We start from the raw sequence: 18,399 nt of genomic DNA on the forward strand, positions 1-18,399 counted from the left end.
TATCACCTCTCTGGGAGAGACGGTGCTTGACTGACTCATCAAAGAGACCCGCTTGGCTACAGATCGCTCATTGTACTGAGAAGGAGAGACGTGTACCCAGACCGCCCCGAACTCCACTAAACGTCGGCCAGCTGTCGCGATAGAGGCTCGCGGCAGGGGTGACTGACGCCACCTTGATTGTGTCCTCACCTCTACGCTAATGTCCCAGTGTGCTGTGATGCTCACCTGTCCTCGTGTGAGACGTACTGTAGGCACATGATGGTGTGTGTGTGTGTGTGTGTTTGTGTGTGTTTGTCGTCAGCAGGTGTGTGTGTTTGTCGTCAGCACTGGTGTTTTGAAGTCAATAGCCAGTTAAATGAGGCGAGGGTGAGGAGGAGAAGGAGGGTAGGGTAGGGGAGGGGAGGAGGAGGGGAGAGGAGAGAGGGGAGAGGAGAGGAGAGGAGAGGGGAGAGGAGAGGAGAGGAGAGGAGAGGAGAGGAGAGGAGAGGAGAGGAGAGGAGAGGAGAGGAGAGGAGAGGAGAGGAGAGGAGAGGAGAGGAGGGAGGGGAGAGGAGATTGAGATTGGCTCAGCAGGCTGGACCTGGAGGTTATCACTGGAGGAGGCCCCCCTCTGCACCACATACCCCCGAGGACCACCATCAGAGAGGAGAGAGAGAGAGAGAGGAGAGAAAGAGAGAGGGGGGGGAGACAGAGAGAAATAGAGACAGGAAGAGAGAGAGACAGTGAGTGAGAGAGACAGTGAGAGAGAGACAGAGAGAGAGGGATGAGAAGAAGAGAAGAGCGAGAGAGAGTGAGAGTATTTACTGTATGTAGCACACTCTCAGGGGCTCATACAGAAACTAGGATTTCATTATAAAGTATTCTGTATTTTGTTGTGACACATAATAAACGGCCATCGGCCCTTGAAACTTGAGAGAGGGGAGAGAGAGAGGGGGAGAGAGAGGAGCAGAGAGAGAGAGAGGGAGAGAGTCTGTGTCACATTACACTTGCTTGCTATTCTGTAAGATGTTTTATTTTATGATGATATTTATATATCATTATATATTATCATATATCATATATATATATCATATGATATGATGATATTATGATGATATTTGTATGTACTTTGATATCTGTTTTGTAATCCATGTTTATGTTTAATATTAATCATTTGCTTTGGCAACATGTAGAAGTACGTCATGCCAATAAAGCCATTTGAATTTAATTGAATTTAATTGAGAGAGAGTGTGAATGGCTAGGCAGGAGGCAGGGGAGATACAGCACGTGGAGCTCACAGAACATGAATTGATAGAACCGGCGCTCCCATTCAAACCTGTACTGTCGAATGGCTGCCGTAGGATGTTTGAAATCTGTGTTGGTTTGGTCACCCGAGGTCACCGCTAAGGCTAAGGCACCGCCATCGTCACTTCCTGACCGGGTAGCTGCGAAGCCACAGCTTGTCCTAATGTTCACCTAAAAAGTTGTTAATAAACATTCCTCACCTTAACCTCACCTTAACCACTCCCACCACCTAGAAACCTCCAAATAAACATACAACATCTTGCCCCCGGCTGAGGAGGTAGAGCAGTCGTCTGGTAATCCGGAGGTTCCCGGTTCGATTCCCGCTCCTCCCGGGCAGCATGTGAGAAAGACACTTAACCCCTAATTGCTCCCGATGAGCAGGTTGGCACCTTGCATGGTGGCCTCCACCGTCGGTGTGTGAACGTGTGAGTGAATGGGTAAAATGTGAGGAACACATTTTAAAACGCTTTGGATAAAAGCGGTTATATAAATGCACCGTTTACCATTTATGGGATCTAGCCACAGCTGTGTCAACAAACACCAATACCACGACCCTACCACTGCACCTATCCACGCTCTGTGGTGGTAGAGCGAAGGCCCCCACCTGCACCTATCCACGCTCTGTGTGGTGGAGCGATATGGTGTGTTGGTGAGATGGAACAGGATGTACCAGGGAGCTTGTCGTATAAATACAGTAGATATTGAACAAGACCTGTATGCCTGTATGCCACGCGCTGCCCTGAGCGTCCATCGGTGTGTAGTACATAAAGTGCCGGAACACGTGTGCGTGAGGGCGTGAAAGGGTTCAGGATTCTGGGGAACGAACACGTTGTACCAGACCAGCGCGGAGAGGTCAAAGAGAAGGGGATTTACTGTATGTCTGGTCATTCAGGGAACTTGCCGCTAGTTCTCTGAACTCTGAGAGGGTTTCCTGGTAATGTCATCACATCGGCCATAGAGACAGACCACACCGCGCCACTGTCTTACTACACACCGTTTCTGTAATGGACATACGCAACGGGCAGATCTCTGACTCAGCCTATACATACGGCAGGACAGACGTTGCGTCCTCGACGTTTACGATTAGGTAAGCAAAAGATTCGGTGACAAAAAAAAAAAGGCAACCACTTCTTGTCCGGTCACTATCACTAGGTGAGATTCACGACTGCTCTCATGTTGTCTCTGAGCTGGTTGGCGACGTGTGCATGTGCACAGGCAGAGTGCGGTGTTGTTCATGTCAACGTGTGGCACGGCTCGCTGCCTGTGAGAGTTCAGAGAGCTGAAGCACACAGAGCTGAAGCACACAGAGCTGAAGCACACAGAGCGTATCAGATCTGAGGAGCAGAGTTCTTCAGACGCTGACCTGCGTTGGTTTATCACAGGCAACATAACTCCCTGCTTACTGCTTCTTTTATTTACTCTCTCTCTCTCTCTCTCTCTCTCTCTCTCTCTCTCTCTCTCTCTCTCTCTCTCTCTCTCTGTCTTTCTGTCTCTCCCCTCTCTGTCTTTCTCCCTGCCTGTCCACCTGTCTCCCTCTGTCTGTCTCTCCCTCTCTCATCTTTCTGGCTCTCTCTCCCTGTCTATCCATCTGTCTTCCTGTCTCTCTCTCTCTCTGTATCTCCCCCTCTGTCCATCTGTCTCTCTCTCTCTCTCTCTCTCTCTCTCTCTCTCTCTGTGTCTCTCTCTCTGTGTCCCTGTGTCTCTCTCTCTGTCCCTGTGTCTCTCTCTCTCTCTGTGTCCCTGTGTCTCTCTCTCTCTCTGCCTGTCCCTCTGTGTGTCCCTCTCTCTCTCTCTGTCCACCAGGAAGTCTCATGCTGAGAGTCCCAGTGGGATGAAGAGCAGGAAGTCGGTGCAGTGGAGACGGAACACATGTCCGAACCCCCAGGACATCACCCGTGCCCTGGAGAACCCCATCCCCGCTCCCAGCCCCAGCGCGGCCAGCCTGGACGAGCTCATACAGCGCTGCCTGGGCTACTTCGGTTAGTCCGTGCGTGCGCGCGTGTGTGTGTGTGTGAGTGTGTGTGTGTTCATGTGTATACGGTTTGTTTGTATACCGTTACACAGGTCATTTTAAAAGGCAGGGAATGTGTGTGTGTGTGTGTGTGTGTGTGTGTGTGTGTGTGTGTGTGTGTGTGTGTGCGTGCATGCGTGCGTGCGTGCGTGTGTGTGTGTGTGTGTGTGTGTGTGTGTGTGTGTAGGAAGTAGAAGTAGGCTGTACCTTTGATCTGTACATGGACCAGGCCTTCCGGGACAAGTATATCAAATACCAACCACTGCTCAGTGTGATGGCTGACCTTGGGTGTATAGGTGTAGATATAGTGTACTTGTGTTCGGAAGTCTTGGCCATGTATACAAATGCACCATGACCGGTCTGAGAATTGCTGCAATGTCTAAAAGAAAAGCCAAACAAATTGCCAAATATTGCTCTGTCTCAGCTATTATTGGCAGCTTAGCCACGTGGCGAAGGAGGTGCTATGTGTCCCTTAAGTGTTCAGTGCTGCTTGGCCCCGATACATTTGATTCCCTGTTTATGTAATATAATTTGTGGAACCAAATAAAGTATTAAAATGTGTGTGTGTGTGTGTGTGTGTGTGTGTGTGTGTGTGTGTGTGTGTTCATGTGTATACGGTTTGTTTGTATACCGTTACACAGGTCATTTTAAAAGGCAGGGAATGTGTGTGTGTGTGTGTGTGTGTGTGTGTGTGTGTGTGTGTGTGTGAGTCCATGCGTATAAAAATGTTTGTGTTTGTATACCATTACACAGGTCATTTTAAAAGGAAGGGGATGTGTGTGTATGTATGTGTGTGGTTCCCACTCCTTATCCTCCTATGCCTTTCTTCTTTATCCCTACCAGGTTACATAAATGAGAGAGAGAGAGAGAGAGAGAGAGAGAGAGAGAGAGAGAGAGAGAGAGAGAGAGAGAGAGAGAGGTATCTAGTGTAAGGGAGAAGGGCAGGGAGAGATGGGGCGAGGGAGGGTGAATGTGTGAGACAAAAGAGAGTCCTACAATCACGCTTTGTTCCGTCAGATGCATCCAGCATCCAGCCAGCTATTCCCTATTCCCAGGCAGTCACAGCACAGGAGCGCAATGCAGACTAGCAGTCTCTCGTTCACCGTCCCTCTCTCTCTCTCTCTCTCTCACTCACTCACACACACACACACACACACACACACACACACGCACACGCACACGCACACGCACACGCACACACACACACAAATACAGACATGCATTTTATTGTCAGCCAGTACAGGTTTGTGATAATCACATTGACTAATCACCGCTCGTAAGCCTTTGCCTTTGTCAAAGTTAAACCTTTGCCCCATATTGTTAAATTACACAATGGTATAATTAAACATGCCTGTTGTGAGACTACACCCTGTCAGAATGATACACGTTTTGAATAGCCTAGTGTTAATCCTAAGGTAACTAAACGAAGAAGATATCGTCAAGGGTTGGTATATTCCACAGTTCTTCTGCATTTGTGTGCAAGGTCTCCTCTGCATGGGACCAGTATAGGGGTTAAAGGGGAATGCCACCCACTTTACAAATGAATACGCTATTCCTGTGTCCCAGGACACTTCAGTCGATCATGTGTGAACATGCACCACTCTCTCTTACAACTAGCAATCAGAGAGAACCTTCAAATGTAGGATGTCACTTAGATATATATATATATATATATATATATATATATATATATATATATATATATATATATATATATATATAGCCCAAATGAGGGTTAAATGTGGGTTCATAGCTTTTAATAGCATTAATAATGCTCTTTATTATTAAGAGCATTATTTTTAGAACCACCAGCCTCCAAAGACTTGCCGAATGTTTCTCCCTTGAAGGTTTTATCCTGAGCACCTTGGCTGAAGGACGACGTTGCGACATATCTTTTGTTTCTCCGGTTCACGGCTTTTTAGCGATAGGAACACAAATCAGTCTAATTTGGGTGTGAAAACATCTGCAGGTTCTATGAATTGGTTTACAATCAAAAGCGTCTATGATGCTACTACTCTAACCTTGCCTTGTGAACTCCTTGCCTTTTCTACTCTGGGTTGACCTTTGACCCCGTGGCCGCTGTGCTCCGGTTGCAGATTCGGAGGGGAGGTGTCCCAGCCCCAGAGGGTCCCAGTTGGTCCACATGACCCTGATGATGCACAGCTGGGTTGTCCCCTCGAAGACCTTCGGCCAGAAGCTCCTCGCGCTATATCCTCCACACTGCTGCCACATTGCTCTGCCATTGGCCTTCCCTTGGCCCCTGTCAGTGCACCGCAACCCAATCACATGCTCATTAATCTCTAAAACCAAGAAACAGGCATGGCTTTGTATTACCCTGCTGCGTATTCACTAATTTCCCTACAAAGCTGATTTGAGCTATGTTTGCATACTGCATTGCTGTTGTATCAGAGATCCTTGACTCTCGATCACCTATAAGGATTGTCCGCCGGACAAGAGGGGACTGAGACGGCCACAGATCTGTCACCTCATCAGGTTAGTGTGTGCTAGTGTGTGTGTGTGTGCGTGTGTGTTATTTGTTTATTTATGGATCCCTGCTATTAGTCTACACCCATGGGTGAAATACTATTCTTCCAACACACAACCTACACCATTACAGTACATTACATTACATTACAGTAACAAAGGAAACAATAAAAACACAAGAAACACGTTAGCCTAAGCACATTCTCAACATCTCAATCTCAAAAAAACTAAAGGCTCCAACCACAAATACAATACTAACTAAACTAACTAACTAAACTAACAGTACTAACTAAATAAATCAGTAACTCAACTGTATTTCACCATTGATAACAGCATCCTTCAACTTTTTCTTAAAAGTAAAATTAGTTAGTGTTAGTTGTGCGTGCGTGCATGTGTGACAGAGCTGATTGTCCTGCCTCAGCTCTGGGTAGTGTTCATGGTCTCTCTCTCTCTCTCTCTCTCTCTCTCTCTCTCTCTCTCTCTCTCTCTCTCTCTCTCTCTCTCTCCCTTGCATCACGGTAGCCAGTGGATCAGCCAGTTCCCGGCGGTGTTCGAGGCGGACCCCCTCCTGGAGCAGACCATGGGGGACCTGGGGATGCTGGTCAGGTCTGACGGAGAGGAGACACAGTCTCAGCTCAGCGATACCTTCTGCCTGTGAGCCTCCCTGTCGCCGAGGGATTATAGTCATATCTGACAAAGTTCATTAGATGTATTAAAATCTTTAATTATGGGTACGAAAGAAAAGGTCACTTAAAAAAAAAAAACATAACTATGTTTTTGTATAGTATAGTTAGTATAGCTAGGATAGTTTAGTATACATAGTATAACTGTATATTGTATAGGATATTGTATAGTAGTGTATATAGGAACCATTACCTTTTAATTCATAAGCTTAGCATTGTATTGTATTTTATCTTAGTACTTTTTTATCATGTCTATTTTATTATCTATTCTATTTTATTCTATTATTATTTGTATTTTTTGCACAATCAAGGCGGGCATGGCCACCTTCATTTCACTATGTGTCTTGTGTATGTATGTGACGAATAAACCTCTTGAATCTTGAAATAAAAACGCAACTGGAAAGCCAGGACAGAACATGGATAAGAGCTACAGCTTGTTCCCATTCTCACGTAACTGTTCAAACGTTCCCCCAAAATCGACACTTTGTGTGATCTCCACGACGTTGTGTGTTTATGTGTCTATCCCTCCCCCAGGAACCCTGTGAACATATCCCAGGCGCCCTCGCCCTCTGTGAAGAAGAGGAAGGTGTCCTTGCTCTTCGATCACATGGAGCCAGACGAGATGGCCGAACACCTCAGCTACCTGGAGTTCAAGAATTTCTGTAAAGTTTCAGTGAGTTGACTACTGCAAGCAGCTTCATGCCTACTCACTGTACTGGACCAAACATACTTAAAAGTAGGGTTAAAAATGCACCGTCCTAATACGGCATGTTACAGTCTTTTAATACTTCAGAACCAGTCAGTAACAGACCACCCAATTGTCCCCCTCACCTTCCTAGTACCTGGACTACCGTAGTTACGTGGTACGTGGCTCAGTCCGGGACAACCCTGCGTTGGAGCGCTCTGTGATGATGTGTAACGGGGTGTCCCAGTGGGTCCAGCTGATGATCCTCAACAGACACACGGCCCAGCAGAGAGCCCAGGTCTTCACCAAGTTCATCCACGTCGCCCAGGTGAAGAGGCTGTGACAGAGACTGTAGCCCTTAACTTACTTAACTTAAACCCTTTTGCTCTTTGGGGAGCATAGGTCATTCATGAAATCTCTCCAGCTGGTTCGGTGTTGGGCGATTTTCTCTACTTCCTTCCATGATGTTCTTTTTTCCTTGAGATCCGCCTCGACAGACCTTCTCCAGCTGTTTCTGGGTCTGGGTAGACTGTAGCCCTATCTGACCGATTCCCGCGGACGAGAAGATTCTTTTTGGCTTGGTTTTAGTTTTAGTTTCGTTTGGCTATATGGGGAATCCATTCTTTTTACTCAAAATAACTGCAGGTTTTCTCTCAGATCCCTGACATTGTTCCATGTCTCCCTCTCCCCTTGTGTAGAAGCTGCGTGCCTTGCAGAACTTTAATACTCTAATGGCCGTCACTGGAGGCCTTTGTCACAGCTCCATCTCCCGTCTGAAAGACACCTCGAACCTGCTGTCCCCTGACGTCACCAAGGTATTGTAGTCGACACATAACCCACCAGACAGTAGAGCTACACATAACCCACCAGACAGTAGTAGAGCTACACATAACCCACCAGACAGTAGTAGATACACATAACCCACCAGACAGTAGAGCTACACATAACCCACCAGACAGTAGAGCTACACATAACCCACCAGACAGTAGTAGATACACATAACCCACCAGACAGTAGAGCTACACATAACCCACCAGACAGTAGTAGATACACATAACCCACCAGACAGCAGAGCTACACATAACCCACCAGACAGTAGAGCTACACATAACCCACCAGACAGTAGAGCTACACATAACCCACCAGACAGTAGTAGATACACATAACCCACCAGACAGCAGAGCTACACATAACCCACCAGACAGCAGAGCTACACATAACCCACCAGACAGTAGAGCTACACATAACCCACCAGACAGTAGTAGAGCTACACATAACCCACCAGACAGTAGAGCTACACATAACCCACCAGACAGTAGAGCTACACATAACCCACCAGACAGTAGAGCTACACATAACCCACCAGACAGTAGTAGAGCTACACATAACCCACCAGACAGTAGAGCTACACATAACCCACCAGACAGTAGTAGAGCTACACATAACCCACCAGACAATAGTAGAGCTACACATAACCCACCAGACAGTAGAGCTACACATAACCCACCAGACAGTAGAGATACACATAACCCACCAGACAGTAGAGCTACACATAACCCACCAGACAGTAGAGATACACATAACCCACCAGACAGTAGAGATACACATAAGCCACCAGACAGTAGAGCTACACATAACCCACCAGACAGTAGTAGAGCTACACATAACCCACCAGACAGTAGTAGAGCTACACATAACCCACCAGACAGTAGAGCTACACATAACCCACCAGACAGTAGTAGAGCTACACATAACCCACCAGACAGCAGAGCTACACATAACCCACCAGACAGTAGAGCTACACATAACCCACCAGACAGTAGAGCTACACATAACCTACCAGACAGTAGTAGAGCTACACATAACCCACCAGACAGTAGTAGAGCTACACATAACCCACCAGACAGTAGAGCTACACATAACCCACCAGACAGTAGAGCTACACATAACCCACCAGACAGTAGAGCTACACATAACCCACCAGACAGTAGATCGCTTATCCTTCTCGGTAGAGAAAGCGTCGATGATGTAATGATGTAGTATAAGGAGGTAGCTTACCAATGACGGCCTTAGAAATGACCAAATACCAGTGTTTGTTGCGCCTCGCCTCAACCTTCTCACAAAGGACACCGTGATGAGTGTCTTATCAATCATCATTAGTGATGCATCTGAGGGCAGAGTGATGGACAGAGTCCAGGGATTTAAGGGTTGAGGCTGCAGCATGTCTCTAGATTACATCACCATAGTCACTGATCACTTTAACCAGTTAAGGAAAGGGATGAGAGATACTGATCAAAGTTGGGTTTCCTGCTCCACGATCTCCTGACAGGCTTTGAGCGAGATGACGGAGCTGCTGTCCTCCGACAATAGCTACAGCAACTACCGGCGGGTGTACACCGAGTGCAGCGGCTTCAAGGTGCCCATCCTGGGGGTCCACCTCAAAACCCTGATCTTCCTGAACGAGGCCCATCCGGACTACCTGGAGGACGACAAGATCAACCTGAGCAAGCTGCAGAAGCTCTACAGCAACATCAATGACCTCCTGGCCATCCACGGCTGCACGCCGCCCTTCGAGGCCAACAAGGACCTGCTGCATCTGCTCACGGTGAGGGGCGGCGTGCGGGTGGGAACTGCGCTTGGTCTCGTGCCGCCGCTAGGGCCGGAGTGGCTAACCGCAAGTGAACCCCTGGCTGACTAATCGAGTGACGTGCTTCTGGTCCAGAACTGTGATGATGCAACTATAGTGTAGGTGCCGCCAGTCGGTGGCAACAATGTGAAAGTAGGTGGTTACACTTGCTAGCAGGCCTACAAACTGGTGAGACAGCTAACACTGTGTTCGTTAATCCCTCCCCTGGTAGTTTGTGTTGTTGCGTTCAGGCCGATCCCTCTTGCAAGCGCTAGATGAAAAAGCAGTTTCCCTGTGTTGAGAGGCAACTGATGCTCGCTGTGTAGCCAGTTAGCTTTGCGACAGCGCCACGCCCTGAGCCACAGTGAGAACTGAACAGGTGTGTAGTAAACATCACCCTGCTTCTTTGACTGTTCCAGATTTAGTATACGTCACGGCAAAAAAAAACAGACGACATTTCAGATGGCACCAGTAGGAATCACGCTATTGGACCTTAGCTAAAGCAGTCGATAAAGCTATCAGGCACAAATCCCGGAGCTACACTGTAGCAGGGATTTGAGACTTTTAGCATGTTCCGATCAGACGGAACGCTTGTTTAGCAGCTGGAGAAGGGAACATGTCTATGTTCCCCGGGTCCTATGTTCCCCGGGTTCTATGTTCCCCGTTTTTTTTAAGGGTTCTATGTGACCCGGGTTCTATGTTCCCCGGGTTCTATGTTCCCCCTATGTTTCCCCGGTAGCGAGTGGATTCCAAAGGGTTCTATGTTCCCCGGGTCCTATGTTCCCCCTATGTTTCCCCGGTAGCGAGTGGATTCCAAAGATAGTGACTTTTATTATGTTTCCCCAAGCGAGTGGATTCCAAAGACTTTTATAGATAATTCATTTGTATCTCAACGGAGTCACGGATCTAGTCGGGCCACGTAGCATTATGTCGACAAAAATCGAATACAATAAACAAGTGTAAATCAAATAATTTAAAACAACGAAGGTCGACATAATGCTACGTGGCCCGACTAGATCCGTGACTCCATTGAGATACAAATGAATTATCTATAAAAAAGGGGAAACATAATAAAAGTCACTATCTTTGGAATCCACTCGCTACCGGGGAAACATAGGGGGAACATAGGACCCGGGGAACATAGAACCCTTTGGAATCCACTCGCTACCGGGGAAACATAGGGGGAACATAGGACCCGGGGAACATAGAACCCTTTGGAATCCACTCGCTACCGGGGAAACATAGGGGGAACATAGAACCCGGGGAACATAGAACCCTTTGGAATCCACTCGCTACCGGGGAAACATAGGGGGAACATAGAACCCGGGGAACATAGAACCCTTAAAAAAAGCGGGGAACATAGAACCCGGGGAACATAGGACCCGGGGAACATAGGGATGACCCCCTGGAGAACACCTTTTGTGTTGTTAATATTTTGCAATTGAATTGATATCCACGAGAGAATGTGGATAATACCGTTTGGGGGTAGGATTTAGGGAGATGCAGGGAAAGGTGTCACTAGAAGCACCAACATGACCTGCGCATGTGTCCTACAAAACGTCCCACAAAATGTCCGTGTACGAGTGAGTGAGGGACCACAATTTTCCATGTATAGCCCTCACTAGGAAGATTGTGCTGCTGCTGTTGCCAGAGAGGATGTATGAAGAATGATTTTGAATATCAGAGTTGGGGAGTAGTCGATGCCATGTAACAGGATAACAGTAATCTGATTCCAAAATTGGTGGCTGTAATCCATCTATAATAGTTACTTTTGAGAAATAGGTGATTACTTGGTTGGATATGCAAGAACTTGTTTTAGAGGAGAAAATGCATGTTTATACCTTATAAATACTATGTGGACACAAACGTCCTTCTATATGTGAGGTAATGGCTGATAATGGTTGAAGATGATAATGAAATTATTCAAATATCAATTTACCGTTTGATTTATTTTCATATTCCATATTTTCTGGACAAAGTAATCCCAAAGTAATCTAATTACATTACTGATCTAGCTCATTCTAGTGGATTATGTTATTAATTACAGCTTTAAGCTCTGTAATGGCCCACATTTTTTTATGCAACCTTCACAAACAGTTGACAAGTACAAATGTTATTATATTGTATTGTCGTTCTCTGCTACATTTTCAGCTGTCTCTTGACCTGTACTACACAGAGGATGAAATCTATGAACTCTCCTGCACCAAGGAACCGAAGAACCCTAAGATCCAGGTTAGTGGAACTGCAGCACTGACTTTTCCTCTCTCAGGTCTCTTTTCTTGAAAAACAAGACTTGTTCATTGGTATTTGCAACATCAGCCTTACCTTCATCGTGACCTCTTTTCACACCAAGCAGGACGTCTTACACGCACGCTGTGGGTGTAACTCATGGTACAAAACAAAAGTCATGACTCTCTGTGCTGAAATACATCAAAGTGAACCACATCTCAAAGTGACATACGTTAGGGAAGTGTGTTATGTGGTGGGTGTTTTCTTTGGTGCAGCCCCCCCTGTGTCTCATCTCTCTCCTCCCATTGGTTCCCCAGCCGGTTAAATCACCTGCGGAGGCATGGTGGGGCAAGGGGGTCACTCCCAGGATAGATCCGGACACCATATCTAAACACGTCAAACAGATGGTGGATGTGAGTATGTAATACTGGCTCTGCAACAACCTCCGCTCTTTCACTTCCTTATTACACGGCAGGATAAAGCAGAACTAACTGCTACTCCTGCAGCACTGACACGCTGTGTCTGGTTGGTGTGTTGCCCCCTGCAGTCCATAATGAAGAACTACGACCAGGATCAGGACGGCTACATCCCCCAGGAGGACTTTGAGAAGATAGCGGCCAACTTCCCCTTCTCCTTCTGCACTGATGAAACTGACAGGTGAGGAGGCCTGAGCTGGTCGAGCTTGTGAACCTGATGAACCTCTGACCATCCGAGAGATCACACACTTAAAGGGGAATGTCACCCATTTTAAGAATTCACATAATGTTATTCCCGTGCCCCAGGCCAGTTCAGTATCAGTATTTGTGAACACGCACCACTGTCTCCTGAAGCTAGCAATCAGAGAGAGAACCCTCCAATTTGTGACATAAAATCTGGAGCTGCTCCATATAGACTCCAAGGGGGGGGGGGGGCTCTGACAGACAATGTTTGTGTGAGCTTTTACACCCACATGCTGTTTATATTCTAGCATTGCTAGGTCTGCACCAGCATCGAAACCTAATTTGGGTATAAGAGCTCATGCAAACATTGTATACTATGGCCTCATAAAAGGTCCCTCCGCTCTACATCCTCTGGCCGCCTCAGACCCACTCCAATCCGAGCTACGGGAGGGTCATCAAAGAGAAGCCGCCTATTCTCGGTCCTCGCTCCACAATGGTGGAACGAACTTCCAATCACAGTTAGGACAGTATCTGATTATTATAATTTGTTTTAAATTAAATAAAACCCTTCTTACTGTCCTCTAATATCATGCACTCTTCCAAATATACTATATGTCTCTACTAATATTAATATGCACTCAACACTGTAGAACTCAAGTGTTAACTCTTTGATGAACATTTGTTACTCAGTTGTAAGAGTTGTACCCTTCCTGCTGACTTGTCGTACACAACTTGTAAGTCGCTTTGGATAAAAGCGTTCAGCTAAATTACTAAATGTAAATGTAATAAAGTCAGATCCCAATTCATTGTCTATGGAGCAGCCCCAGGTACATGCCAGAGGGTTCTCTCTCTCTCCCGATGTCTAGTGTCAGGAGAGAGTGCTGCATGTACACAGATACGGGGCTCAGGAAGAACATAATGTGAACGCAACTCTAAATCACATTACACAGGAAGGAAAATGTGCGTAATATTTCACTCTCCAACTCTCCAACGCAGGCAGGGGCAAATCAGCCGTGAAGAAATCACCTCTTACTTCATGAGGGGAATGTCTGTGTGTGCCAAGCTGGGCTATAACTTCAGTGACGTGCACAACTTCCACGAAACTACCTACAAACGACCGACATTCTGTGACCCTTGTGGACGCTTTGTGAGTACAGCTACCCAGGCTACGTTTACTTTAGCTGGTTCCCACTACGCTCTGCTCGCTTCATATCACAGCCGGGCAAATGAACATAGACTGAAAATGAACTTTAGATCTCCTGGGTGACAGTACGTCTTGTCATTTTATTTTACTTAAATATAGAATACGGGCCACTTATTTGTCAAACGCTCACCCCAAAGTTGTTCAAATGGTCCTGTTTTCTGTCTGTTTACTGGGCGCTGCCATGATTAAACGAGTGCGACTCGAAAAGAAAATGACGTTCTAATCAAGATGCCAGTGAACAGACACAGAAATGCAATCAATTAAACATTTGAAATAATTCAAAACAACTGCAGACTGTGGTGAAGTGGTTTTCTATTCATTTAAACTGACCAATAGATACTAATTAATTGAGTTTTAAAGTGCATTGCGAAACATTCCATGGTTCTGACCAAGAATTCATATGATGAATTGAAAATGGGGGACCCTGATGGAAACAAGACGAAAGTCTTTCTCAGGTCTGCATCCTCTTAACAATTGTATGTATCGAGCTGTACTGTACTGTACCCATTCTGCAATCTGTTAATAAACTTTTCAATCAATCAATCAAACAGAAGCTAAAAGATGATTTTCCTAAGCAGCATGTCTATAAACTACGTCTCCATAATCCAAAACAGACAGAAAAACAGCTTCAACAACCTTCCTTCTGCTAAACATATAGGAAAACTGTTTTATTTCTGTACAAAAAGCCAAGTTGGACTATTTCAACAACTTTGGGGTAAATGTTGAGAAATAAATGGCGGTACAAGTTTTTTTTTATGTTTAAGTAATATAAAATGCTTCAGAGTAAGTAAAATTAAATGACGTCCGGGAGATCTAAAGTTAATTTAAAGTCTATGTTCATTTGCCCGGCTGTGATATGAAGTGTAACGTACCATTTACTTGTGTTTTCTTTCGTATGGTCTCTCTGGTTTCAAAGGACCAATCAAACGCTGTGTACCTACTACCCTTACATAACTAATTTCTACATTATGTCTTCACACAGCTGTGGGGAGTCATCAAAAAGGGCTATCACTGTAAAGGTAAGCCAGACCAACGTTCATCACAATTCACGAGACCAAGAAGAGATTAAGAAGTTATTAGAAGGCAATAAGAACGTATCACTTTGGTCTTTAAAGGAACACGCCAACATTTTGGGAAATTAGCTTACCGTCTTCTCCAGAGAGAGACAAGAAGATAGATACCAGTTTCCTCTCTGTGAGTTCAGTAGAAAGCTATCTAGCTGCCTAGCTTAGCACAATTAATGGAAGTGGACATGACCGGTTAGCCTTCGGGAGAGGTGTTAGTTGTACAATGCCTAGGCTAACCGGTCATGTCCACTTCCATTCATTGTGCTAAGCTAGGCTAACATGCAGCCAGATTTCCCAAAATGTTGGCGTGTTCTTTTAAGTGTCAGAAGGTGTATGAAGCTCAATATTAAATCCCTCTTTCTCCCTCATCCAGACTGTGGGGTGAACTGTCATAAACAATGTAAGGACCTGGTGGGAATGGAGTGCTCCAAGAAACACAAAGTCTCAGGCTCCTGCCCCTGCACGCCCGTTCCAGACCTAAAGACGAAAGGTAACGGCTGCAGTATGTCGTCATACATGCACACCTACACGATAGCAGGGCTCCTTTTCCACTAGCAGCGCTGGTGCTACCGGGGATTTTAGTAGCACCTCCTGCCTTAAGGTTCAGGGGCCCGTTTCGACGTCAAATATGGGGCCCTCGTCTTATTTTGACAACCCCCTCCAGCATGTATTTACATGAGAATGTAGCTGGGCCATACCATGTACTAGGTGGTAGGGGTGTAAAGGTACACGTATCCGTACCGAACCGAACCGTTGGGCTGTGTAGTGTACCGAACGAATACAATGGTATGTTACCCACTAACGACCACCCACCGGGGGCTGTTTTTTTCACAATCTAATATAATTATTATAATTTTCTTTTCAAGTCGATTATTAATTTCAATATAGAATATTCGTTGACAGCCCTACAAGTATAATTAGTTACTGCACACTACATCACCCCTGAGTGGAACATAGAAAGCCAAACTTTCCCCCACTGTACCGAAAACCCGTACCAAACCGTGACTTCAAAACTGAGGTACGTACTGTACCGTGGTTTTTGTGCACCGTTACACCCCTACTAGGTGGTGATTCTCTAATTGTGGGGTGCAAGCAATTGAGAAAGAGAGAGAGAGAGAGCGGTTTACTGCTTATTCTTCAGCCCTGAAATCTTAATGCATAATGCTACAGTGACACGTCATATATCAAATGAAACAGCAGATTACGAGGTCTATGCATTGTGTTACAAAGGATCAGATTAAACCGAATATATATATTTATTGATAAACTAAAAGGAGAAAACCTTCAAAGGAAAGAAGGGACCGCACACTCCACAGGACTCGTTTTTGCTTATTTATTGTTTGCACAACGCGTTTCGCTGTCGCTTCCTCAGGTGCTATGCATAGCACCTGAGGAAGCGACAGCGAAACGCGTTGTGCAAACAATAAATAAGCAAAAACGAGTCCTGTGGAGTGTGCGGTCCCTTCTTTCCTTTGAAGGTTTTCTCCTTTTAGTTTATTTATCTCTCTTGCGCTGACCTGCACCTCCAGTCGGGGTCCAACCAGATGTGCACGAGTCCTATCTAGTTTAATATATATTTATTGATTGATATATATTGCATAGTATTTGTATATCGTTTGATATCCCTTGTATATTCCTTGTACATATACACGGAATATCCCTTTAGCCTATTACAGACCATAATATTTCATTCTCCTATTGGACAGCGGTCCACAGGCGCCAGAGCCATGCCTCCGGAGTCAGGTTCAAAGTCACCGTCAAGACATGTCTGGACATGCCCGGCCTTGCCCAGGGATACGCGACAGAAATGAGGTTGGCACTAGATTGTTCGCTGTGCATATAAATATGGCGCAGGTGAATACAGAAGCACTTAGTCTTACTTAGTCAGAAGTCCAGAGTTACCCAATAAGTTGAAGCCTCACCCACGATACTCTGTGCGGTGAAGTATGGCCTGTTTGGCCCCAAAATAGAGCATTGAGACCGCGTGCGAATTAATAACTGAATTGTCAGAGTTTGGCGCTATACCGTCGAGTGCGACATATTTCTATTAAGTCAGTAATAGTCTATTTGTGTATAGTGTATCGTGCGGCTAAAGTTCTACAGTGACCAGCATCACCAACGCTTCCTCGTACCAGCTAGAGTGCTTATCCAGGCTGGGCTGCTTTCATGGCGCTTTCACCCGAGGAGACCTAGACGAGAACCGTGTGGACATGTACACTTGATTAATCTACCCGACGACTACATAGCCCTTTGCGGCTGGATTATATTTGCTTTGGTCCTGTGATTTATGGAGCGGAGAATCGCCGACGCCTACACGTGTTGGATTTACCCTGTGAGGAGACCAGTCGAGTCGGCGCCTCAGAGAGCCTGAGGCCGGCTAGCTTTCTTCACTGTGGAGCTACAGTCTACGGAGAACAGCTGTATTCGTCTGTGGATCAAGAGGCTATTGCACCGTCTCCTGTACTTGGAGTCTCCTTAGTCATCGTTGACCAGACTCTCTACTACCGACAGATCCTCTACCCCTGCTGGCTTACGACCGGGGGGACCCTTCCAGTATCTCCCGCTATATATTACTAGTGTACCATAGATATAATTCCCTAAGATTCAGGTTGTATAATTACCTCCTGCGTAACCAGAGAATGGACATTCATTATTGATTTGCCTACGCACATTCCTTTGCCTTATAAGCGCATCCAAAGTATAATAGAGAAGTATTATGTACCTTTTGCTGCAATAAATACTTAAAGACAACTTTGTGTAGAACCGATTCATTGTGGGAAGTGTTCATTATATTTATATATCATGTACTGTATGGCCAGTAATTAAAGTACATAAAGCGGTAGTGGTTTAATGATACCATACTTATCAATACAGTCAGGGAATTGTACCCCTCAGTTACAATTGGTCCTTCGAGCCGGAGGGTAACTAGTGTAATATTAATATAGTGGTATTAATATTGACATGGCCTATGATGAACACTCCACAAAACGGTTCTCCTAAAGTAGATCGCCCGCAGCGTAGACGGCAGACACCTCAGTACTTAGAGGATTACGTTGCCAATATACTACCTAGCTTTCTACAGACGGTAAACGCGGAAAAAGTAGATAGTAAAATTATGTCCGACCCTATCGACCAGGCTACCCCGCCAATAGAGGCCCTAGTGGGTTCTAACGTAACTGACCAAGCTCACGGTAGGGACCAGGAGGGACCCGACATGACTTTACCCCCCGCCAAGACCGAAGAAGTAGTCCCCGGAGAGCTCCAGGATAAAGACAGCTCTCCAGGGATGGAACTCTGCCCGCTACAAGAAGAGGAGAGCACCCCGGAGATGGATCTCCAGGACTCGCCACAGGAGAACAGATCTCCAACGAGTACTGCCAGGAGCGGATCACCTCAACCAGCGTCTTCCCCCAGCGAGGCGGACAAGATGCTGGCACAGGCATTCCTCGCCAGCCTAGCAGCCTCAA

General features: G+C 46.0%; 1 protein-coding gene across 1 annotated transcript in view; it reads left to right on the plus strand.

Moving 5' to 3' along the window:
• The window catches only part of rasgrp4 (RAS guanyl releasing protein 4), a 69,131-nt gene that overhangs the window by 3,686 nt on the left and 47,046 nt on the right, over window positions 1–18,399 (plus strand). The window contains exons 2-15 of the mRNA XM_084319591.1: window positions 3,088–3,263; window positions 5,392–5,503; window positions 5,726–5,788; window positions 6,302–6,433; window positions 6,997–7,135; window positions 7,302–7,475; window positions 7,846–7,962; window positions 9,477–9,752; window positions 11,925–12,005; window positions 12,320–12,415; window positions 12,550–12,659; window positions 13,658–13,808; window positions 14,848–14,884; window positions 15,306–15,422. Coding sequence (XP_084175717.1) covers window positions 3,088–3,263; window positions 5,392–5,503; window positions 5,726–5,788; window positions 6,302–6,433; window positions 6,997–7,135; window positions 7,302–7,475; window positions 7,846–7,962; window positions 9,477–9,752; window positions 11,925–12,005; window positions 12,320–12,415; window positions 12,550–12,659; window positions 13,658–13,808; window positions 14,848–14,884; window positions 15,306–15,422 — 1,781 coding nt within the window. The remainder of the gene's footprint in view (window positions 1–3,087; window positions 3,264–5,391; window positions 5,504–5,725; window positions 5,789–6,301; window positions 6,434–6,996; window positions 7,136–7,301; window positions 7,476–7,845; window positions 7,963–9,476; window positions 9,753–11,924; window positions 12,006–12,319; window positions 12,416–12,549; window positions 12,660–13,657; window positions 13,809–14,847; window positions 14,885–15,305; window positions 15,423–18,399) is intronic.

Source organism: Notolepis coatsorum (assembly GCF_963971535.1).
Source record: "Notolepis coatsorum genome assembly, chromosome: 1".
Taxonomy (NCBI): Eukaryota; Metazoa; Chordata; class Actinopteri; order Aulopiformes; family Paralepididae; genus Notolepis; species Notolepis coatsorum.